The sequence below is a fragment of the Dermacentor albipictus genome, chromosome 7 (assembly GCF_038994185.2).
Source record: "Dermacentor albipictus isolate Rhodes 1998 colony chromosome 7, USDA_Dalb.pri_finalv2, whole genome shotgun sequence".
Lineage (NCBI taxonomy): Eukaryota > Metazoa > Arthropoda > Arachnida > Ixodida > Ixodidae > Dermacentor > Dermacentor albipictus.
Genome location: NC_091827.1, coordinates 29,351,003 through 29,373,110, shown reverse-complemented (window position 1 = coordinate 29,373,110; position 22,108 = coordinate 29,351,003). Strand labels below are relative to the sequence as shown.

The 22,108-nt window shown below is 49.2% G+C and overlaps 1 protein-coding gene across 1 annotated transcript; it reads right to left on the bottom strand.

Annotated features, from left to right (window-relative positions):
• Positions 1-4,564: 4,564 nt before the first annotated feature.
• On the bottom strand, positions 4,565-7,963 carry LOC135917443 (innexin shaking-B-like). The gene is made up of 2 exons (XM_065451007.1): positions 6,128-7,963; positions 4,565-5,911 (listed from the first exon to the last, which is right to left on the bottom strand). Exons 1-2 carry the CDS (start codon positions 7,060-7,062, stop codon positions 5,680-5,682), a joined length of 1,167 nt encoding a protein of 388 aa, XP_065307079.1. The 5' UTR covers positions 7,063-7,963; the 3' UTR covers positions 4,565-5,679.
• Positions 7,964-22,108: the final 14,145 nt, after the last annotated feature.

Genomic DNA, 22,108 nt, shown 5'->3' with positions numbered 1-22,108 from the left:
ACAAACACAGAGCTAATGCATTAACCATGCGTATTCTGCGTCGGTGCTGGTATAAGTTTTCGGCAGTGGCGTAACCGTGTTTACACCAGCATCGAAGTAAAATACAATTTGTTACTGCAATATTAGCTCTGCGGCTGGTTGAGTTCTGCGCCGCCGTGTGGCTGCACCGTGCAGGACGCTCACGTCCGCGCCTCCGCTCACCCAGTAAAAGACGAAGCCTACTTGTGCTCACCGGAATTCCAGACACGCTGAAACTCTCTATTCACACGTCGATTTCAAACGCCCGAAAGGGTGCAAACTTTTTTAAGAGTGCATCCATTCAAATTCCCCGGCGCCTACCACCTTTCATGCTGGCGTCGCTCACAGCCTTTGCCATTATAATGTTTGACTACGGGGACGCAAGGCGTTGGGGCCAGTGTGCGCATGCGCAGTACCATGCCCCCAAGCGCTAGGGAGCCCCAACGCCTTGCTACCTCCTAATCTAAACCTCTCTGTTGGGTGGCTGTCTATTTCACGCCTGTGAAATGGGTGTATATAGCGAGTATGAGTAAGTGTATTCGTGAGTGAGTACGTAGACCTGCTCTGTAAAATAATTAACATTCTTCAAAGTGAATAGCGGTGCAAATATGTCTGCACTTTTTAAAAATTTGCACCCCTCCCCCCCCCCCCCCCGGCCGCCCCTTTGGGGCTAATCCTGCCTCACAACGAAAATCGTCATCTACCTTCTCCGCATTTCCTTTATTTAAAGTTGCGAGCCCGCGGTACTTCCACGTTACGAACGGCATGCGCGTTGTCAGCGTGACATAGCGTTCTTGACAGGACAGTAGTGAGCGCAGAGTTTTCAAGAAAGGAAACGCAAACAGGGTAGATGACGATTATTGTTGCTGGACAAGATAAGCCCCATAGGGCGCAAACTTTGTTAATGAGTGTATAACTCACACCTACATCCAAAATGGTATACTGCTGTGTGTTACATTTACACCGTTATTCACTTTTAAGGGTGAAAATAGGTGCAAGCGGGTGTGGGTTTAGGCAGATTTACACCATTGTTCACTTTTATGTGTGCAAATTATTTCACAGTGATAAGGGTGAGAAAAGACTTGCGATTTCTGTTTAGAAACATATATTCTGCAAATGAAGACACGAACGTTGCTAGCACGGAGATTCTTCCACTGTGGTTACGAACTACGCTGACGGCACCATAGAACGATACAATACTTCTGGTTTCACTGTCCGCAATTTCCCGCTAAAGTTTGCGGGTAAATAGGGTAAAGCGTGTTGCAACTGCCTGTAAATATACAGGACGCTCCAGCTACCACCATTATGCTATGCTCTCTTATATATAAATTTTATTTCGAAACGCATATGAAATTCACATGCATGAGCTTAATGCATGCAGCGTGGAAAAAGCATATGTAGCCGTCAGTTGACTACTGCATACTGACTACTGGCTACTACTACTGCCTACTACTACTAACTACTACTACTACTAAGATGACTGCTAATACTACTACTACTTCTGACTAGTGACTACTGACTACTGCGACTACTGCGGTTGAATACTGCACGAAATACTTTTCCTTGACAAACATGGGGGCCAAAAAACCCGCTACCGGAAGATTTGTGGCGTCACAACTACACTGCTGCCACAGGGCGGATGAAAGGGTCTATCATATACAAAGCGTCAACATTCAAGTGCAAAACTTCTTACCTTGGTCGTCCTTTCATGTGTCTCAGCATGACTCGCATATGTGCCGCTTGCCTGACGACTTCACGAACAGTGTTGTTGGGGGCCGCTGGTTGGTTCGCAAATGTGAAATGCCCGTGGAGTCTCTTCGGATGGACAGCGCTCTGAGTTCGGTGCTCCGCCCTGGCGTTAATCGTCACGGGCGACTTCGACGTTGCGAAATATTACGATTGCTTGCAAAAGCCTTCGCTGCCCCCACAGCTTTTCTTTTTTTTTTTTTCGAGACCAATTGACCGAGCCGTGACCGGAAACGATAAGAGATCGGGTCGTCAAATCACAGTGAATCGGGCGCACAGGCGCTTCCAAGAGCAAAGCATGCACCGTACTTGCTATATACCCTTACGTAACAAAACACAAAGTACCACAGACGGGGAAGCAGTTCGGTGCAGCGCAGCTGTACGCCAAGGACAATTAAGATGCGGCGTGTTCAACTTGACGGCCGACGCGGGGAGAAACCGTCCCCCCAGCGTCACTATAAGGATAACTCCCTTGAATCGAACGCACAAGAAAGTCATGCATGTATCTATCTATACAACCGAAGGTAAACGTCACGTTTAGGCTTATGACTTATCGGCCGATAAAGTGGGGGATCGTTAACTGTACATACATCTATACTCAGTCAAGTTGTATTTTCGCTTCAATATCCGTCCGGCAGAAATAGCCGCGCGATCGGGGAACGCCGTTGCACCGAATACGTTCGCGAAACGGACATCACGTGACCGTTAACTGGTGCGCGAGCGCCCTCTACGGACGGGCGGCGGAACAAGAAGGAAATCTGGAAGCCAAGCGGGCGTGTAACAAATCGTTGACGTGTGCGCGGCGACGGTGGTGATTACGGCGAGCGGTAATTGAGCGCCCCCTACAACGCTGCGCAGGCTTGCCGATTCGCAGCACGCGCTTATGTACACTATACACAGCTCGCTATTAGAGGCTCGGTGAGGCGTGACGTGTTTTACAGTGCTATGCGGAAGCATCGTCGCGAACAATGGAGCGCTAGCTCGAATTAATTGAAGCTGCCCGCCTGCTTGCTCACCGATCGGCCACACCCAGAAAAAAACAGATCAAGGTCGGTAGAGAGATTTTTATTTATTTATCCTTTTTTTTAACTAGAAGCAACCCCTCGAATTAATTGAAGCTGCCCGCTTGCTTGCTCACCCACCGATCGGCCACACCCAGAAAAAAACAGATCAAGGTCGGTAGAGAGAGTTTTTTTTTTTTTTTGAAGTAGAAGCAACGCCGTGTTAGTTCGGCTGAGTCAGATTTTACACGTTTTTCTTCACCTGCTTCTTTTGTTTGCGGATGTGCGCACCACCGCCGCACGGCGTAAATATTTCGAAGCGGAAGCAATATGGGGCTGACGTGAATTCAAAGTGCGCGAGGTCACAGCTCCAATTAAATGTAAAGCGATGAAAACTCGCCTGACCGATTACCGACGAAAACTAAACACTTCGCTTAATTCGGAAAGTTAGGGCAGGCAGTGTCGCTGCTTTTCGAGAACAGTAATTACACTGAGGGGAACAACAACAACAAAAAAAAACAGAGAGAAACGCTCTTGTGTAAATTTTTCTTTTTTTTCTGTCCAAAAGAGGCGTGGCCACTCTTGGATGTATGGTATACTTCATGCATATTCGTTTTCACAGTATTTAATTATTTGTCAGCAATGTGTGTGTACCAGTATGCAGGACCCAGATTGATTATGTGACTTTATAGGCACATGTATACTACGTAACTTTCAGCTTAAAAGAAAAAAAAGTCACATGCCTGCGTGGCACACTCAGCACAGTCACAGCGTATAAGTTGGAGGAGCGGCTCCACATAGGGGCTCCATTTTCTTAACCACGCACAACAGGGTCTTCGCGGCGAAGTCTCTATAGGCGTCGTTTCCGCCAGAACGATCTGAACTGTACGCCCAGCGTCGACGGCGAGATGCCGCTTGTGCTTCTAGAGAGCTTTAGATAAGGGGACGCAAGCGGCTTGCCTACGCAAGAACTAGAGGCCATGGTACTGCGCATGCGCAGACACGGACGTGGGGGTCTGCGCATGCGCAGTACCATGGCCCCTAGTCATGCGCACGCAAGCCCCCCCCCCCCCCTCCGCCCCCCGCTTGCGTCCCCTAATCTAAAACTCTCTACTGACTTCACCGAGGTCTGCTGAACCCGTTGGTTGCAGCCGCGTGCGTAGCTGGGGGATTCGCTTCTTCAGCAGTTGTTCGCAGCTTGCGAAGAGGCGCCATAACGTGCACCGAAGAGTAAACACAGGTATGCAGACTACGTGACGCACTTGTCTTATCCCTTGACCCGCGGCAAGGTATACGTCGCTTTCGTTGTTATTGTTTTGATCATGATGATGGCGACGACGACGACGACGATGATGATGATGATGATGGTGGTGGTGGTGGTGGTAGTGGTGGTGGTGGTGGTGGTGGTGGTGGTGGTGGTGGTGGTGGTGGTGGTGGTTTATTGGCAGCCCCTTCGAGACGGGGTGGTGACAAACGGTCACCTAGCCTGCTTGAGTTAACCGGCTCCAGCTACATGCAGCTTGCAACTGCAATGCAACTGCTATATGTCGGACACCTGGTGGAATATAATGGAACTATAATGGAAGTTACAGGGTTCGTCATGTTGCCTCGCTCTTGTCTTCCAGCGCTATGACCCCTATTGCTGTATCCACTCGTGTTGTACGGAAGTACGCAACAAATGCAGTGCACCTACCTTTGTAAGGCGTTTCTTTGCAGATACACACTTTACATACGTTCGTGTATGTACGTACAATATTACTAAATAAAGAACACACATCAATAATCGCAAGGCGTTGCCCTAAATAAGCATAGTTTTATTAGTGAATTTTCACGAAGCGAATTTGTTGCATTTCAGCTATACGGATAGCCAATGGCAAAGAACTAATAAGTACTGTGCGCTTGCTCCATGCTTTATGTCCTTATTTTTAAATGCTTCGTTCGCTTCGTGTGAGAATATAAACCATGTCACTGCGCCGTTCTTTTATTATCTATCAATTTTTCTTTTTCTTTTGCGATGCGTTCTTGTACGTTGCTTATAACGCACGCTTTCAATATGAGCCATATATTCGAGAATCGGGAACTTGTAATGCACGACTATATTACTATAAGACAAATGATAGGGAGAAAAAAAAAGAAGCTTCCGAATTTGCAGGGCCACGTTCAACGCCAACTGTATAACGCAATCTTTGACAGTGCAAGAAAACCTAGCTTCAAAAGTATCGTATATGGACGCGAAGCGGCCCCCTTGCAAACTTTAGCATTTGAAATACGAGGACGTCGTGCATCACGAAGGAAGCTCGCAATAAACAGACGCGTTTTGGTTGCCACAAAGAAAAACAATATGGCGCCCCCATTACCGCTATCTGGAACTGACGCACAACCTGCTGCCAGCGCCGGTAATCGCGGTGTGTGACCTCCGAGCCGAGGCCGTGGTCGCGCGGCACGCTGGAACTCCCGGATGTGACGTGCTGGCATTTGCGTCACGTCCGTTAACCACCAGGGGAGGTATTCTGTAAGAGTCCACCTAGCGGACATGTCCATTTCGCCTGCTGCTGAAGTTGCCCCTCATTGCCACATAAGATATTCGGCGTGTTTAGTCGGTTGTTCATCACTTCGTTGACACCTGGAGCGTGCTTGAAAAACATGCATACGGAAAATGCGGACACATGTATACGCAGCGCTTTGTGTCTGCGTCCTTACTTTTTCCGTGATCGTGCTGTCAAACCACGCGGTGCTTTTACTATTACTGATTTACTAAGGCAGCATAGACTGTAAACTAATTTACGCTCTTTAAGGATGCATAAGGGTGTAAATTGTCCTACAACTTCCCACCCTTGCATCCTTCCTGGCGCTAGTTGCAGGCCGGTGTATATATACCCTTTTGCATCACTAACGGTGTGGAATTAGTTCGCATTCAAACGTCCTGCATTGGGACCAAGCCATATTTCGACTTCTCGGGGTCTTTGTCGCCAGCAATCAAGGTGCGGTGGTTGGGCTCCTCCCGGAGATGGTCAGCCAGTTCCGCGATGACCTGAGCGAAGGTCCGCGCCTCCACGTTCTGGCCCATCATGTAGAGAAGGAACCAGTCGCCCAAGGAACCTCTGTCCAGGACTTCGCGGAGGTCTTTCGCCGGAACCATGTGGAACCTGAAGCAGTGGATTCGCCACGGTAAGAAAGTGCCACAGAAGAGCGGGGAAACAGATCGTCTTGTAAATTAATATGGGTGTCGATTAGCATGCATAGCTGCACCTCGTAACCAAGAAAACAGAAGACCTATAGGGGCCCCGGGTGCCAGACTACCTAGCTACGCCATTGCACACTAGTGTACATTTAACCGAGATTGATGTACTTCCTTCACTGACCTGTAGTGAAGAGCCCGCGACCTCAGGGCTCGGCTGAATACCAGCACCGTCCTCTGGATGACAATGACCCCCGTCAGCGCTGCCAGGATGACGAACCAGAACCAGAGGAACACGTAGATCTTCTCGTTGACGATGTTGAGCGGCAGCACGCACACAGCGTCGTGAGTCTCGACGTTGCCAGACGAGCCGAACTTGTGGAAGTGACACTTGGCCACGCGAGGAAACACCCGCACCATGGGGTCCACCCTGTCCTCGTAGTCCTCGTCGCGGGCCACGAAGCTCAGGACCTCGACGCCGTACGTGAGGAACTCGCCGTCCAGGAACAGGTCGATGAAGAAGAGCTGGCACACCACGTTGAACAGCGCCATGGCCTCGCACGCGAAGTACTTCCAGGCGTACCAGTCCTGCGAGCCGAGGTTGGACAGGAGGTACCGAACCAGCAGGTCGGTCCTCTGCCGCTTGACGTCGGGCTCGAGTACCACGTGGTACTCGAGACTCTGGACGAGCGTCTTGAGCCTCCCGCCTTCCCACGCCTTCCAGAGCCAGCGGGGTAGGTAGAAGCACAGAGCCTGAAAGAAGAGCACCAGGCAGACCCACTGGTAGTACTTGTGGTACTTGACGTCGGCGCGGTCGGTGAAGTCGGCGCCGTTGCCGACTCCCGGATAGACGATCCGCTTGCCGTCGGCGTTGGAGAACAGGCTCTTCACGCTGTACGTGGCGTGGATCCAGCAGTAGACGTTGATGACCCCCGCTGGAACGCCGGAAGAGCGGTCGCACTCGATGGGGTCGCCGACGTACTGCTTCGTGGTGACCAGGACGGCGAACGCGACGAGCACGAGTACGGTAAGCTGGTGGTGGAGCCGAAAGACGAAGCAGTCGATGCTGACCCTGCGGATGCTGAGCAGCTTCTTGAGGTTTCCCAGGATGTGCAACATGGCTGTTCACTTTCACGTACGTTAAGTATAGATCGAAGCTGTGACACGCGGTGGTATACGTCAAATGTTTGTGAAGCTAGATGAAGCGAACTGTACGTGCAGTCAGCAAAATACTATCCTCAATTTTACGCTATGTGCGACCTGATTTTGGCAGTGCGCCTCTACGCCACATTCAGTGTTAAGTGGCAAGAGCGGGAGATCCGTGAGAGTTTTCGTACAAGATGGCCGCCGCCACTGGATGCACGTGCAACAAGCGCGCGCACGTGGTCTCGAAGTTCACCGAGATGAAGCACTGAAGGAAACAATGGGAAAAGCACCCGCCTATGGAAAGAAGCCGTTGCGTAAACCTTCGTGTTTCACTGAGGGCACAATCAAGGCACGTAAATAACGAAACAGGAGGCCGGTTGTTTCTTCGTTCGCTCAAGACCCTATACGTCACTGCATCGGACAATAGAGACAATTTGCGCAGAGGATTGAAGAAGGAAAGCCGTCGTAAGTAATCACCAAAACAGCGCCCGCGGTTTTGTGAATCTGGGCTTCAAACGCACACAATCCGCACGTCTTTACAGAGTCGTCTGACCATGGCTGCTCGGTCGAGGGATTTCAAACGTCTGACCTTGCCGGAGCTCCCGATCCCGGCTCATTTCGACGAGTTCGGTCCGGGGTTCTTGGTCGTTGCTTCGCTATAGCGCATGATCACCACCGCTGTGCCTTTAGAACAAGAGAGCATGCAGGCGGATTTGCTGTGCGGCAGAGAGTTCTTCGGTCCCCGTTTAGAAAAGTTCTGCAAGAGTGGGTGGCGTCGGGCAAAAACGCGGTGCCTTCTGCTGGCGCCGCCGATGTAAATGACTAAGTGCTTGCGCCGTGCATCTGCGGGCTGTATGCTGTGCGCTCGCCACCATGCACATTACAGCCAGCTGTGGCAAAGTGTGTGCAGCCTCCGTATAACGCGTGGCGCCGCACCTGCGAAAGCCTGCAACGCCGTGGCGGCTGTTTTCCGTTCACGGTCGGGGCAACACACATGAAGGCATATGTATATACCGCATATGCCCACTCATGCAAGACTCGCAGTTTTGCGTTTTGTAACAACGAGAGTGAATGTTGAAAAATAAGAATACTTGTTTGCGCGACCGCTACAGTAGAAGTTATTATTATTAGCTGTTATAAGAGGGTTGCACATTAATACATACGCATAAGAAGGTGACCGAACGAGCGCTACTAGTAATGTTAATTTTCACCATTAAAGCGTTAATTTGCGCACCTCTTCTAATAGTTATGAATCACCAACTAGCCCAACAAGAATTACTCTTAGGTTTAACCGCATTGACCTCAAGAGTCCTGTCCATCGGTGCATCTTGCTATATATCCTATAAGGTGCCAGCCGCGGGAACATCCCAGTAACATGTAACTTTTCAAGGAAGGAAATTGAAGGAAAGTGCAGCGCCGTAACTGTCTCTAGATCTGAGGCAGTGGCGTAGCAACAGGGGGGGCCGGGGGGCCGTGGGCCCCGGGTGCAAGGGTCCATAGCGGGGGGGGGGGGGGTGTCATATACGTCTGAAGGCACCCCTTTTTCTACCAGCTACAGCCGGGGGGGGGGGGGGTGACAGAAGACCTATGGGCCCCGGGTGCCAGACGAGCTAGCTACGCCACTGATCTGAGGACACCTCAATAGCACTGCACAGAGGAGGGGTGAGGGGAATAAAAGAAGAAAAGAGGAAGGAGGCTTCAAGGTCGACCGCCCTAGCTAAGAAGCCAAGAGCATGCCATGGGACCGCTAACGGCCGTCGAACGTCTGTATCACATCCGAACGTCCCCCACAAGTGCTGTACGTCCAAAGGGCAACCAACACACCTCATTTCTTTGAGTATTCGCTTAAACCTTTGTGTTTTCTTGGAGGGGGAGGGGGTTTTGGCTCATCGTCCAACTTTGCGTGGGCGGTTGTCTGGCCGGGTAATCTGAACTGGTGCCTGTGACAGGTGTAGTCAAACAGGGCAGCTGCGCGCAATCAAAGGTGGCGACCTGGCGCGCCGGTCTTGACACCCTTGAAGGATGCGTACCTCGACAGAGCTTTAATGCGGTTCGCAATGCGGGCAGACCATGTAGGCAGTGCAACGTCACAGCACCTACAATTTAAGCCTCGTCGCGTTAACCGACGGAAATAACCAATAACGTGGCCCCATGCAGCAGCATACATCAGCAGGTCTCCTGGGAAGCCCTATCGCTGGACTTCGACGACCTTTCTCTGAGTGTCCCACCAGATTGCCCAACTCTATCTATCTATCTATCTATCTATCTATCTATCTATCTATCTATCTATCTATCTATCTATCTATCTATCTATCTATCTATCTATCTATCTATCTATCTATCTATCTATCTATCTATCTATCTATCTATCTATCTATCTATCTATCTATCTATCTATCTATCTATCTATCTATCTATCTATCTATCTATCTATCTATCTATCTATCTATCTATCTATCTATCTATCTATCTATCTATCTATCTATCTATCTATCTATCTATCTATCTATCTATCTATCTATCTATCTATCTATCTATCTATCTATCTATCTATCTATCTCAATGTTTTTACGTCTTTAAGCGGCGGGTGCATGCCTTACACGAGCAAATGCGGCAGCTGGTCGAGGGCGCGGGAAGCACTTCTCGCTTCGTGCATACGCAGAAGTTTGCAAAAGGAGATGCGCGCCCGCCGCAGCTGCCATGACGCAGCGCATACAGCGCGCACCAGGAGGTTCGAGCCCTGGATCATTTGCTCTTTTGCGCAGGCAGACTTCCGTCGCGCCGCGACATGCATATCCGCCGTCCGAAATGTCAAACTCGCTGTGTCGTGCGAACGCTGATGGATCAAATTCAGTTCTTGAGAAAAAAAAAAGAAAGAGGAAAGGAGAATATTTACGATCGAAATTTCGCTCTCGGGGAGGCAGCATGAGTGTGTCTGTTGAAGACACACTGAAGAGCAGCTATAAAAATGTTTAGGCATGCAGGTATTGCTTAAAAGCTCTATCTTAGTTGACTCGGTAAAAAAGAAAGAAAGAAAGAAAGAAAGAAAGAAAGAAAGAAAGAAAGAAAGAAAGAAAGAAAGAAAGAAAGAAAGAAAGAAAGAAAGAAAGAAAGAAAGAAAGGAAGAAAGAAAGGCCGTGGATTGCCGAAGGAGAAAACAAAGGACAAAGTTCGTATGTTGTTATACGCGCCGCTGCAACGGCTAAATGGCTGTGGCGTGCTGCCGCATTTATGTATGAGGTCGCAGGTGCGACCCCCAGTTGTGGCGGCTGTATTTCGATGGAGATGAAATTTCAAAGCCACTCATATCTGGGTAAATTTTTTGATGCAGTTATATAGATCAAAGAAACGTTGGTGGTGAAAATAATCCCGAGCATCTCCACCGCGGTGTCGCCTCATTTACTCACTGTGCAATTTCGAGACATATATCTTTCTTTATCTCTACTTTGTTATCACTTTACCTCCCCCTCCCCTCTCTCCCCAGCGTGGGGTAGCAAACCGAATCTTCCCCCTCTGGTTACCCTCCCTGCCTTTCCCCTTTCCTCTCTCTCTCTCTCTCAAGACATATATGGCCTCAAGTGTGACGTACGTCACGGGTTTCGAGGCGTATTTCGCCTCGTTCTACCCGTCATCAAACAGGAAATGTTCTCGATACTTGTTGAGTTTGAGTGTACTTGCGGCTCTTCAGAATGTAATGTAGTAGAACATTATTTTCGATAAAGAAATAATAACTGTATAGGCGCGAGAACAGGCGCTGTCAAGGTTCATGTAGTTAAGGACCGAGAGCCGGTGTGTGAAGAAAGCTATTAGATTTTTTTTAAAAAGGCCACTGTTATTGTGGCATGATGCTTGATATAAGCCAGAATAGACACAAGAATGAAAGACGGGGTGCCGAATAGTCGCGCCCAGGGCGTAGCCGCGGATGGGCAGACGGGTGCTACTATACGCGTCCAGATGAAGGCGCACATACAGTCACACTGGTATTTCATTCTTGAGTCTTTTTTTTTTTGGCTTACCAAGCTACCTGTCACACAATAACAGTAGCCCTTTTTTCAAAAGCTAACAGCTTTATTTGACTGCCACGCACGTTTTCTTGGTGCAATATTGTGCGTTGAACCAGTGTTGGTTGAACAACACCGGAGCGCTAGCGGCAGCCTTCCTCCCTTCCCCTGTTTGCGGCTGCGGAGCTTCAGGGGGAAAGGGCCCACAATTACGTCACAGTTAGGCTTCGAGGGATCGTCGTGGACGGACTCTCACACTGAGGCCAGCCAGCGCACGAATGCTTGCAGTAGGGTGACATTGGCGGCGAGGAGTTACGGAGTCGCCATCTATCGGAAGCGCCTCGCTGGCGTAGTATGAGGGATCACGCGGCGCGCTCCTCATAGGTTTCGCTGTCAGCGCTCACTGAAAACACCCCGCGCGAGCTCTCCAGGACATTTCTGTGTGTACTTTAGAAACGAGAGAAGTCTGTGCTTGCATACCCGAGTTGTAGCCGATGACTGTTTGCCGGTTTTATGTTTCGCGAGCCAAGCTTCACGCAGCCTATTTTCCTGCGGCTACGTGTGAATAACGCTGACACCAGCCTCCGTCACGTACGTCCGGCCCTGCCACACCGAGCAGTAGCCTACCACGTTGCGCGCCTTCAAAAGCAGCCACTACCTATTGTAGTGCGCTCTGTAAGGGAGACACTCGAAGCGGGAAAATTTCGCCACTAAATGAGGACCGCAGCGTACGAGGGAATTAAAACTCTCGTTTTCAGCTCGCTTCGGCGCTCCCGAAGCAGCCGACGCGGCCGCTATGTCCACGTGATCCCTCCTAGCACGTCACGCCGATGGTGGCGCCAGCTTTTCCAGTGGTGGAGCTCGAGGCCACGCCGTCGCACTAGACGACGCACCGAAGAGCCGCAGTCGAACCGCGGCCTTCCGCTGAAAGCCGCTTGGCTAAAGATAACGTCACCGGTCTATATACCGTATACAGGACCGCAGGCATCCACGATATCTACTGATTTATCTTTAGATCTACTGATTTACTTCTATTTTTAAAGTTTTTAGTGATTCAGTGAAATAGAATCGAAATGCGCGGATCTCACAGAAAAAAGAAAAGAAAGCAAACGATAGACAAATCTGCCTTTCTTTTCGCACATTTCTACGTTTTCTACGACTTCCAGTCACCTGATTTTTCAACTGTCAAAGCGCAACCAACATTTACTGTGCGTGAAAAATGAGCTATACATGTAGGGAACAACTTCATAATTCGTACCGCTGTATCCCTGAATGTTAAGGATAAACGTAACGGGAGACGGGAGCACGGTGGCATGGATTATAAAGAGCGAACGGTCATACATACTGGCGTTGGACGTCGTTGACTGATCCATTATAACTGGCGTTCGACGTATGCTTTATATTAAGAAGAAAAAAAATTAGGTCGGACGGGCCGTGCAATCGTGTGCAGAGCCAATAAACGGTTGTTTGTTGTGGGGTAACACAGTGGGATGCCGAGGGAAGAAGAAAAAATGCAGCCGACGACCACGTTGAGCAAACCGAGAAATTGGGCCGCGGTTGCGTGGTATCCGCTATACGTACTCGTAACGCGCTAACTATATATACCACAAGGTAAAACTATAAAAACCACGATAGACACACCGGAAAATGGCGACAGATATTTTTTGTCGCATCACTTCGTCTTCGTATATCTGCTATTTAATCTCACCACCACGGTGTTCGTCGGTGGTGGCGCTGCAGTGTTCCATATTCATAGACAAAAAAAAAAAAAAAGAACGGAGACGTACGAAAGCAAAGTTCACAATAAGGGGTCAGGAAATTTGGTTGTGGGAGTCCATCGTGTTTTTTTTTTTTTTAAACGTATGGGGGACATTAGACAATACAACAGCGAGCGCTTGGTGGCGCAATCCACCGCCCCGTTCCAAAATTGACGCTCATAACATCCATCCATCCTCCCATCCATCCATTCTTCATACATATATCAGGACTCGATGGCAACCAAATTTAAGTGGGACGCCTCGCATTGGGCGCTCACGGGAAGACTACAAAGGAAGCTGTGCAGGGTGATATGGGCTGGACAGGTTTTGAATTGAGGGACGCTCACAGTAAAATTGATTATGAAGAACGACTTAGGAATATCGAAGAAAGCAAACGGGCTGGGAGAGTGTTCAAATATTTGTGCAGGAATAATATTGATTCACAGTTGAGGGAAAGAACTAGGAAATTTACCAGCAAGCATGCGACCCTACGGTGAGCAACATGGCAACAAAGAACGTCAAGCAGAAAGTCAGAATGGCTGAGATAATCTCATGTGTAGCGGCAGAAAAGAAACCTGCTATGAGTAACTACTTAAGAGGGAAAAAACGAAATAAGGAAAGAAACAATTTATGATAACTCAAAGGGAAGCTCATTACTTTTCGAAGCGAGATCGGGATGCCTTAAGACTTATAAAGCGAGATACAACAATGAAGAAAAAGCATGCGCTTGCTGCGTTAAAGCTATTGGAGGCGAGGAGTTACGGAGTCGCTATCTTTCGGAAGCGCCTCCCTTGCGTAGTATATGAGGGATCACGCGGCGCGCTCCTCATAGGTTTCGCTTACGGCGCTCAATAAAAACACCAGGCGGCACCCCTCCTGGACATTTATGTAGGTGCTCTCAATACGAAGGAAGTTTTTGATCGTTGATATAATAATCTTGTGCAAACGGAAAGCACAGAATCGTTTACAGACGCTATCTCGTTACCGAGCACGTACAGTGAACGCCACTGAGCGTGGTCGCCGCGATGTAGTCTCCCGAACCGGCTTTTTGCGTGAAAGGTCGGCAAATGCTGAGAGTAAACTGTGTGAAATATGTTCTTATAGTGGGCTGTCTGTATAACCAAATGGAGCATAACAGAATGAAGCCCCAATGCAGCGATCGCACGGGTTCGCGGCGACCGACTGCGCGTCTGCATGCCTGTCCGCGCACAATGTTTTGCTTTCGCAGTGAGCGCGTTTTTGCACCGTGCCGTGAGCTTTAGGACGCAGCACGAGAGCATTTGACAGTACACTAGCAGCCATTGCTGCGTGAACGCTATCAGAACTGTTCAAAAATAATTTTGTTATAGAGACTTCGACGCCTACGGGGACGGTGATGTGCCGTCGCGACGATTCAATTTTTTTTTTCTTCTAAATTCTTGGACGTTTCAATATTATTTCTCAAGTTGCGTCGCACTGTATGTTTATCGGTCTTCTCAGCGTGCGAGTTCCCTCTGCTTCTTTTTCGTAATCCAGTGCATTAATTCATAACACAAACATGACAATATGCCATGCCTTTCATTAATGTACCTTTTACCGCTCCCTTTCCGTTCCAGTGAACATGCCAGTATCTAGCATCAACAAGTTCATAGACCAAACCGTCATGACTTTAGCCAGGCAGCCGGGTGCGGGCGAGCGTCTCAGTGCGCGTTTTCTGCTACTCGCCGAACATCGCAGTCCCGACGCTGTAGCAGAAACGTGCCTCGCGTCTGTGCTTGCTGCATACCCGAGTTGTAGCCGATGGCTGTTTGCCGGTTTTGCCAGCCAAGCTTCACGCAGTTCCTTGCCTCGAGGCTACGTGTGAATAAGTCGGACACCAGGCTCCGTTGCGTATGTCTGGCACTGCGGCACCGAGCAGTAGCCTACCGTGCTGCACGCCTCCAAAGGCAGCCACTACCTATTATAGTACTTTCAAATGTTGTCAAGCAGACACCCAAGGCGGTAAAGCCTCACCACTTAATCAGAACCGCGGCGCAGGTGGGACTTTAAACTTTCGTTTTCAGCTCGCTTCGGCGCTTCCGAAGCAGCCGACGCGGCCGCTGTGTCCACGTGATCCCTCATGCCACGTCACGCCGACGGTGGCGCCAGATTTTCCAGTGGTGGAGCTCGCCCCCAACAGTGTCTAGAGTATAGTAGTACGATGGCTACTGGATAAAAAAAAAATGGTGCTACCTGCCACGACAGGTGCGCTGCAATGGGAACGAATGTCTCAGCCGTAGTTCCATTCTCGGCCGCTTGGCTGGGCCGAACGGCGCTAGCGGTCGGGGACGAGACGGTCGGTTTCCAGGGGCGACGGAGTTCCAAGCGCCTAATGCATTTTCTATGCCGATCCAAGACAGCAGTCCCCGACTGGTGACGTTACGGCGGATGAAGGTGTTTTTGATGTACGTTGCACCTTTTCTTTTATCCAGTGGCCGTGGTAGAACCCATTTCACTGCCATGTACGTAAATGCAAATATATTCCTGACTATCTTCACTTTTCCTCTATACGACTAAGCAGCCGCCTCATCGGCGGTAGCCTATATTTTGGTTCAGAAATGAAATAGTCCTAATTATTCCTGTATCTTGGATGTGATGTTGTATGGGTAAGTTATTATAAAAGATGTAACCTAGTACTGCAGTGTATGCCAAATCGTGCTCTTACAATGGGCTTATTTCAAGAATCACAGAAATGCTCCTGAATATATGAGCGCATAGCCTGAGGAAAAGCGTACGTCGTGCAACATGGCACACACGTATCGCTGCTGGTGGTGTTCGGTTCGGTCGAAACGATACATATGGCCTCATGTGTGTACGGCCTCCAAAGGCAGTGAATCATTGAAGAAGAAGAAGATGACGGAACACAAGTTTCTGCTGACGTTTCTGCGTGTACCACGTCGGGGACGTCCACCTCTCACAGCATGGTGCCTGCAGCGTCGTGGACTCCTTCGAAGGCCCAAGTCTTCGATGTTGTTGTTAAAAAAAAAAGATGGCTGTGGCTTAGGTAAGGTTAAGCCCAGGGTGCGAAGCATACTAGCCTTTATTTAGTTGTTGAACCACTGTTTAGCTTGGTGAACTGCTGTTGCTTGGCTATATTTGGTTCGGCTAGACGAAGAAACAACTCATGCGTTACTCTGCTTCGCCTTGGACGCCCCGCATTGGACGCGGTGAGCGTCGAGCAACGCAGCGTTCGGCGCGGCAACGAAATGTGCGCCTGAGCAAGCGACGCACGCCTGAGCCTTAGAAACAGCTCGTTTCTAAGGCAACACCGCATTCACTAGAGGCGCTTTTGTACCGCTTTGAAGCATCGTACTCGTGGCTCAGTGGTAGCGTCTCCGTCTCACACTCCGGAGACCCTGGTTCGATTCCCACCCAGCCCATCTTGCAAGAGTTGAGCCAAAGCCACTTCTCCTCTGTCGTGACGTCACGGTGTCACGTGGTTTCAAGGCGACACCGCCGCGCCTGAGGAGCTGGGTTGAGCCCTCGTAATATGCTTCGCATAATAAGAATACTTGCTTGCGCGACAACTATATAGTGGAAGTTATAATTATTAGCTCTTAGAGGAGGGTCGCAAATTAAATACATGCGCATAAGAAGCCGACATGACGAGCGATACTACCAATGTTTATGTTCACTATTCAAGTGTTAATTTGCGCCCCCCTCTTCTAATAGTTATGAATCACCAACTAGCCCAACAAGAATTGCTCTTATAGGACTAACTCCATCGACCTCAAGACTACTGTCGATCGGTACATCTTGCTATTTCCTACAGAGCGCCAACCACGGGAACGTCCCAGTAGCATGTGACTTTTAGAGGAAAGAAGTTGGAGAAAAGCGCAGCGCCGCAACTGTCTCTCGATCTGAGGACACCTCAACAGCACTGCACAGGCAAGGGGTGACGGGAATAAAAGAAGAAGTAGGAGGCCTCTCCAGTCGAGCGGCAAGGCCGACCGCCCGAAGAAGCCCGAACCATGCCGTGGGACCACTAATGGCCGCCGAACGTCTGCATTGGATCCCAACGGCCACCATGAACAAGTGCTGGACGCCCAAAGGCAACCAGCAGACGTCATTTCTTTCAGTATTCGCTTAGACTTTCTTTTTTGCTTGAAGTGGGGAGGGAGTTTTGGCTCCTCCTCTACATATATATATATATATAAACGAGAAGAAAGGAGGTTAACCAAGGGACCCGATATTTATTAGTCATATAATGAGAAGCCAACAAACACTGACACCAAGTACAACATAGGGGAAATTGCATGTGCTTAATAAATGCGATAAAGTAATGATAAATTAATGGAAATTAAAGTGGATGAAAAAACAACTTGCCGCAGGTGGGAACCGAACCCACAACCTTCGCATGTCGCGTGCGATGCTCTACCAATTGAGCTACCGCGGCGGCGTTTCCCCATCCACTTTCTTGGGTATTTATGTGTTCTAGTAGAACCCTGGGTGTGTTAGCCAGCGCCCCCACTCACAGACCTTGGCGGCGGACGTGGAACGTCTTTTTTGCCGCAGGCGTCACGAGAACGTGATCTTTTTGGGTGAAGGCAACTGGTCAATAAACCCACATATGCTACCTGAAGGCATCAATGTTGCCGGATTCGAGACCCTCGTTATGTAATAAACGAGAAGAAACCCTGTTTTTTCATCCACTTTAATTTCCATTAATTTATCATTACTTTATTTCATTTATTAAGCACATGCAATTTCCCCTATGTTGTACTTGGTGTCAGTGTTTGTTGGCTTCTCATTATATGACTATATATATATATATATATATATATATATATATATATATATATATATATATATATATATATACAGTGAAGTAGACACGTGTATGAAGCGGTTTATTGACGTTCCTCGTACCGCTTCCTTTCCGTTCCAGTGAACATGCCAGTATCTAGCATCAACAAGTTCAGAGACCAAACCGTCATGGCATTAGCCAGCCAGCCGTGTGCGGGTCAGCGTCTCAGTGCGCGTTTTCTGCTACTCGCCGAACATCGCAGTCCCGGCGCTGTAGCGGAAGTCTTCCTCGCGCCTGTGCTTGCTGCATACCCTTGTTGTAGCCGATGGCTGTTTGCCGGTTTCGCCAGCCAAGCTTCACGCAGCTCCGTGCCCTGCGGCTACGTGTTAATAAGTCGGACACCGGGCTCCGTTGCGTACGTCGGGCACTGCGGCACCGAGCAGTAGCCTACCATGCTGCACGCCTCCAAAGGCAGCCACTACCTATTATAGTACTTTCAAATGTTGTCAAGCAGACACCCAAGGCGGTAATGCCTCACCACGTAATCAAAACCGCGGGGCAGGTGGGACATTAAACTTTATTTTCAGCTCGCTTCGGCGCTTCCGAAGCAGCCGACGCGGCCGCTGTGTCCACGTGATCCCTCATGCCACGTCACGCCGACGGTGGCGCCAGATTTTCCAGTGGTGGAGCTCGCCCCCAACAGTGTCTAGAGTATAGTAGTACGATGGCTACTGGATAAAAAAAAATGGTGCTACCTGCCACGACAGGTGCGCTGCAATGGGAACGAATGTCTCAGTCGTAGTTCCATTCTCGGCCGCTTGGCTGGGCCGAACGGCGCTAGCGGTCGGGGACGAGACGGTCGGTTTCCAGGGGCGACGGAGTTCCAAGCGCCTAATGCATTTTCTATGCAGATCCAAGACAGTAGTCCCCGACTGGTGACGCCACGGCGGATGAAGGCGTTTTCTATGTACGTTGCAGACCGCACCTTTTCTTTTATCCAGTGGTCCTGGTAGAACACATTTCGCTCCCATGTACGTAAATGCAAATATATTCCTGACTATCTACACTGTTCCTCTATACGACTAAGCAGCAAACTCATCGGCGGTAGCCTATATATTGGTTCAGAAATGAAATAGTCCTAATTATTCCTGTATCTTCGATGTGATGTTGTATGCGTAAGTTATTATAAAAGATATAACCTAGTACTGCAGTGTATGCCAAATCGTGCTCTTACAATGGGCTTATTTCAAGAATCACAGAAATGCTCCTGAATATATGAGCTCATACCCTGAGGAAAAGCATACGTCGTGCAACATGGCACACACGTATCGCTGCTGGTGGTGTCGGTTCCAACGACAGTCGTTGTGGAATATATGGCCACATGTGTGTACGGCCTCCAATGGCAGTGAATCATTGAAGAAGTAGAAGAGAACGGATCACAAGTTTCTGCTGACGTCCCTGCGTGTACCACGTCGGGGACGTCCACCTCTCACAGCATGGCGCCTACAGCGTCGCGGACTTCTTCGAAGGCCCAAGCCTTCGATGTTGTTGTTAAAAAATAAGAATACTTGCTTGCGCGACAACTATATAGAGGAAGTTATTATTATTAGCTCTTAGAGGAGGGTCGCAAATTAAATACATGCGCATAAGAAGCAAACATGACCAGCGCTACTACGATCTCACCACCACGGTGTTCGTCGGTGGTGGCGCTGCACTGCTTCATATTCATAGACAAAAAAAAAAAAAACGGAGACATGCGAAAGCAAAGTTCACAATTGGGGGTCAGGAAATTCGGATGTGGGAGTTCATTAATTGTGTTTTTTTTTTCTTTTTTTTAAAACGTATGGAGGACATTAGACAGTATAATAGCGAGAGCTTGGTGGCGCAATCCACCGCCCCGTTCCAACATGGACGCTCATAACATCCATCCATCCACCCATCCATCTATTCTTCATACATATATCAGAACTCGATGGCAACCAAATTTCAGTGGGACGCCTCGCATTGGGCGCTAACGGGAAGACTACAAAGGAAGCTGTGCAGGGTGATATGGGCTGGACAGGTTTTGAAGTGAGGGAGCTCACAGTAAAATTGATCATGAAGAACGACTGAGGAATATCGAAGAAAGCAAATGGGCTGGGAGAGTGTTCAAATATTTGTACAGGAATAAGATTGATGCACAGTTGAGGAAAAGAACTAGGAAGTTTACCAGCAAGCATGCGACCGTACGCCGAGCAACATCGCAAAAAAGAACGTCAAGCAGAAAATCAGAGGGGCTGAGATAATCTCATGTGTAGCGACAGAAAAGAAACCTGCTATGAGTAACTACTTAAGAGGAAAAAAAACGAAATAAGGAAAGAAACAATTTATGATAACTCAAAGGGAAGCTCATTACTTTTCGAAGCGAGGTCGGGTTGCCTTAAGACCAAGCACTTATAAAGCGAGATACAACAATGAAGAAAAAGCATGCGCTTGCTGCGTTAAAGCTATTGGGGGCGAGGAGTTGCTGAGTCGCCATCTGTCGGAAGCGCCTCCCTTGCGTAGTATGTGAGGGATCACGCGGCGCGCTCCTCACAGGTTTCGGTTACGGCGCTTAATAAAAACACCACGCGGCAGCCCCCTTGGTTATTTTTGTAGGAACTCGCAAAACGAAGGAAGTTTTGGTCGTCGATATAGTAATCTTGTGCAAACTGAAAGCACAGAATCGTTTACAGACGCTATCTCGTTACCAAGTACGTACAGTGAACGCCATTGCGCGCGGTCGTCGCGATGGAGTCTCCCGAACCGGCTTTTTGCGTGAAAGGTAGGCAAAGGCTGACAGGAAACAATGTGAAATATGTTCTTATAGCGGGCTGTCTGTATAACCAAATGGGGCATAGCAGAATGAAGCCTCAATGCAGCGATCGCACGGGTTCGCGGCGACCGACTGCGCGTCTGCATGCCTGTCCGCGCACAATGTTTTGCTTTCGCTGTGAGCGCGTTTTCGCAGCGTGCCATGAGCCTTAGGCCACAACATGAGGGCATCTGACAGTACACTAGCAGCCATTGCTGCGTGGACGCTATCAGAACTGTTCAAAAATAATTTCGTTATAGAGACTTCGACGCCTACGGTGACTGTGATGTGCCGTCGCGACGATTCAGTCTTTTTCTGTCTTCTAAATTCTTGGAGATATTAATATTACTTCTCAAGTTGCGTCGCACTGTATGTTTATCGGTCTTCTCAGCGTGCGAGTTCCCTCTGCTTCTTTTTCGTAATCCAGTGCATTAATTCATAACACAAACATGACCATATGCCATGCCTTATTTAGTGTGCCTCGTACCGCTTCCTTTCCGTTCCAGTGAACATGCCAGTATCTAGCATCAACAAGTTCATAGACCAAACCGTCATGACATTAGCCAGGCAGCCGGGCACGGGTGAGCGTCTCAGTGCGCGTTTTCTGCTACTCTCCGAACATCGCAGTCCTGGCGCTGTAGCAGAAATCTTCCTCGCGTCTGTGCTTGCTGCATACCCGAGTTGTAGCCGATGGCTGTTTTTCGGTTTTGCCAGCCAAGCTTCACGCATCTCCTTGCCCCGCGGCTACGTGTGAATAAGGCTGACACCGGGCTCCGTTGTGTGCGTCCGGCACTGCGTCACCGAGCAGTAGCCTACCGTGCTGCACGTCTCCAAAGGCCGCCACTACCTATTATTGTTGTTGTCAAGCAGACACCCAAGGCGGTAAAGCCTCACCACTTAATCAGAACCCCGGCGCAGGTGGGACTTTAAGCTTTCGTTTTCAGCTCGCTTCGGCGCTTCCGAAGCAGCCGACGCGGCCGCTGTGTGCACGTGATCCCTCATGCCACGTCACGCCGACGGTGGCGCCAGCTTTTCCAGTGGTGGAGCTCGCCCCCAATAGTGTCTAGGGTATAGTAGTACCATGGCTACTGGATAAAAAAAGGTGCTACCTGCCACGACAGTTGGGCTACAATGGGAACGAATGTCTGAGCCGTAGTTCCATTCTCGGCCGCTTGGCTGGGCCGAACGGCGCTAGCGGTCGGGGACGAGACGGTCGGTTTCCAGGGGCGACGGAGTTCCGAGCGCCTAATGTATTCTCTATGCCGATCCAAGACAGCAGTCCCCGACTGGTGACGCCACGGCGGATGGAGGCGTTTTCGGTGTACGTTGCAGACCGCACCTTTTCTTTTATCCAGTGGCCCTGGTAGAACACATTTCACTGCCATGTACGTAAATGCAAATATATTCCTGACTATCTTCACTGTTCCTCTATACGACTAAGCGGCCGACTCATCGGCGGTAGCCTATATTTTGGTTCAGAAATGAAATAGTCCTAATTCTTCCTGTATCTTGGATGTGATGTTGTATAGGCAAGTTATTATAAAAGATATAACCTAGTACTGCAGTGTATGCCAAATCGTGTTACAATGGGCTTATTTCAAGAATCACAAAAATGCTCCTGAATATATGAGCGCATAGCCTGAGGAAAAACGTACGTCGTGCA

Excerpts from the sequence above, each read along its gene's own strand:
- LOC135917443 (XM_065451007.1), bottom strand. The coding sequence starts at position 7,062 with ATGTTGCACATCCTGGGAAACCTCAAGAAGCTGCTCAGCATCCGCAGG. Across the intron at positions 5,912-6,127 it reads TCGCGGGCTCTTCACTACAG|GTTCCACATGGTTCCGGCGA; the intron begins GTCAGTGAAGGA and ends CCACTGCTTCAG.